The sequence below is a fragment of the Habropoda laboriosa genome, unplaced genomic scaffold, assembly GCF_001263275.1.
Source record: "Habropoda laboriosa isolate 0110345459 unplaced genomic scaffold, ASM126327v1 scaffold1329, whole genome shotgun sequence".
Classification (NCBI taxonomy): domain Eukaryota; kingdom Metazoa; phylum Arthropoda; class Insecta; order Hymenoptera; family Apidae; genus Habropoda; species Habropoda laboriosa.
In genome coordinates this window covers 369,392-372,559 of record NW_017101431.1, presented here as the reverse complement: position 1 = coordinate 372,559, position 3,168 = coordinate 369,392, and the positions used below count along the sequence as shown (strand labels likewise).

The 3,168-nt window shown below is 31.9% G+C and overlaps 1 protein-coding gene across 3 annotated transcripts in view; it reads left to right on the top strand.

Annotated features, from left to right (window-relative positions):
• Positions 1–3,168, top strand: part of LOC108578148 (glutathione S-transferase 1-like) — an 11,996-nt gene that overhangs the window by 5,671 nt on the left and 3,157 nt on the right. For all 3 annotated transcript variants that reach the window (XM_017941417.1, XM_017941415.1, XM_017941416.1), the window contains 2 exons: positions 517–659; positions 739–797. In XM_017941417.1, the coding sequence (XP_017796906.1) occupies positions 525–659; positions 739–797 (194 nt within the window). In that variant the 5' untranslated portion in view covers positions 517–524. The remainder of the gene's footprint in view (positions 1–516; positions 660–738; positions 798–3,168) is intronic.

Sequence of the window (3,168 nt, the reverse complement as noted above, 5' to 3'; positions counted from 1 at the left end):
TACTTTTTTACATATTTAGAATAGATTTTCCAAGTTAAGTAATAATGCAAATATTTCTGCTCATTTCTCTATTTATTATTTTTTATTTCCTCCAAAATGGTACGATAAACTTGTCTTGATTGAGAAAAATTAAAGTGATATTAATGTTTCAATTATGAATTGTTTAATGTATTTTGTAATTTAATTCTCATAGACATGGAAAAAATCTGCTTAAAATAATAGAAAAATCACTAATAACGAAGGAGTGATTAAAATGAATGTTTAGGCAAAAGTTGCACATTTTTAAATATAGATTACGGCAATGATTAGTTTTACATAAGTTTTCTCTTGCAATTTGAAAGTTAACTTTCGTTTCACTATTTGAAGCGAGAGAGAGGATCTAATCTAAAGACAAATGAAGCTGCTTATATGAATAATCGCTGCGAATATGAATAAATGTATTAAAATTCGAGTAAAAGCGTGCAGTAAATGAACATTTATTTATGACTTTATTAAACCGAATATCTCTGATTTCAGATTCAACGATGAAGCTTTATAGCGTTTCCGATGGACCACCATCTCTTGCATGTCGTCAAGCACTAGAATCTTTGAATATTCAATACGAATTAATCGACGTAGATTTTGGCAAGGGAGAACACATGACAAACAAATATGCAGAAGTATGCTTGTTTTTATAAGAAGTTTTCAATATATAATTTCGTTTGATAAGCATAAAAAATATTTCGCAATATTTTTCAGTTAAATCCACAAAAGGAGATACCTGTGTTAGTTGACGATGATCTCGTAATGGGAGAAAGGTACAAAAATTCACTTAAAGTTTTCTTCGCAATTCATTCACAGTTATTCTATAGTTTGCTACGAATGGCAAGTGCTGCACTTATTCCATTTCATTATTTCCTAAAGGAAAATAACGCGAATGCGTACTTTCATCTAATGTATCGACATTTATCGAATATGCGCGATGTGGCGTGCATAGCCTGTACTTAACCGTCCAAATAAGCAGCGCATAGCTACACCATGCGGTGCAGCAAAGAACTACGCGCTGGCATCTGCACACGTACGGTTTCAAAAACAGACCAAAAATGGACGTATCTAACAAGACGTCGTATGCTATCTGTCTTTTGAACCATTTCTTATACGTGGCACACATATTTGAAAATACCATTCCCTGGCAGAAATCAAAAAGCTATTGAATTCTTTTAGAGTTTTCAATATAACGGTATCTAGATAAAACTATTGCCATAGGTAGTCTTTTATTAGACAAACTACAGGTATCACATTTATAATATTTATAAATGTGTCAATGAAAATTGCAAGAATTAACCAAGATGGACAAAAGACAAAGTTGAATTCTTCCAATGTAATGATTCTTTTAGCAATTAGAGAAGAATTCTTTGAAATGTTACCCTTCTTGTCGTATAAAACATATAATACCGATATTTGTTAATGTTTCGTTTTCATTAAGTAGTAGAACATTGCTTTATTATTGTATAATTTATGAGTTTTCAAATCAACATTCAGGATTGTCTGATGTTAACTTAGAATTGATTTTTCTATTGCAGTACATATGTTTAAAAAATTTGTTTGCGTAATAACTCTTAACAGTTGCAGGTTAATTTTTACCAAATGCAGTAATTACTATTAAACAGAAAGCGGCGGAGGCTTAATACCATATACATATGTAGCTTTAATAAAAGATTGTAAGTTTAAATTTTAAATATCAATTCGTAAATGATGTACTGTGCAGAGCTGGAAAGAAATCCAGCGGGACGACACAGGGGAAGTACACACTTAACATATAAGTAAGTACTTATTTCGTTCGAACCGTCTGATTCTTCTATTACGCGATGCTGTACATATGATCCGACTCGTCGATGTTATCGCATCGGCCAATAATAACAATGCCTGTATCCTATTTCTACGATTGTTTAGAGAAGGTAGGCTTATGGGGATATAACCCAATCAGACCCGCATTCCTTCCACTGGACTTCTTTCCAGCTCTGCGCAGTACAGCCCTGGGTGCTTTAATTTACGACCACACTACATCGGTTTCACCAACTGTACCTACTACGCTATCTGCCTACTAAAGCCCCTTTTTCTCACAAGTCAGTTACGCTTGCAGTAACATGTACATATTGACTTACTTTATCTTGGCATATCTTTGTAACGTGCAGCCACTAAACCTGGTGAAGTCTATATGCATTTTCCTTACATGCAGTCTCAAATTTTTCAGGAATCAAGCAACTTTACGCGGAAACACTTGAGCAATCTTGGTACATAGAAGATCATCAGAAGCCAATAATTGTGAGCTTTAGTATAGCATAATTTAGAGTTTATAAGGTTTGGCCGATCAGGATTATATCTCAGACAGCGATCGTAAAGAAATCAATCCTCATTTTTTGAGCTTAACGAGAGTTTTAACACTTACTGCATAAAGTTACTTTTCTAACTTTATCCTAGAAAAATATTTTTCGACAGATTTCGTGATTTACTTTTATACGTTTTACATGAGCCATTCGTTATTTTTCTATAAGTTACTCTTTGATTAACATTAACATTCATTTATGCTGTATAATTTGATAAAAAAAAATCAAAGAAACAATTAGTTATTTTTGTTTGTACTAATCAAAGTGAGTGTTACGTATAAATAAGAAGTTTAAAAATACTTCTTTGATTGAATATCTGAAGGCATGAAATTAGATTCCACACTATAGATACATAATGTCGGCCAACATTAAGGCCTTGAAGAACAGGTAAGTAAAGTGAAAGGAAGTTCCAGCAACATGTTTCATGAATTGCCAGTAGAGCTTCAGATTTATTGTAAATACTACACAAGCTTCTCTCGCCGGTTCATATATTGTGACATTTTAAGTGAGTAGGTGCTACTTTTATGTCAAATTGTATATTATAATGGGATACTTAATATTTACACTGATAACAATATGTAAAAAATGCGATTGTAGAAATATTGAGAAATTGTTTCTTCATGTTTTAACTTATTTTCACTCATACTATCTTAGTTCTATTAATGTATAAAATCCAAGAAATAGTGAAATATAGGCATAGCAATATATGAAATGGGATCGAGGATAGTATCAATATTCATTGAAGTATAAAATGATATTACAAAATAAATCGTACATGTACAAAATCGTAAAAAATATTTAT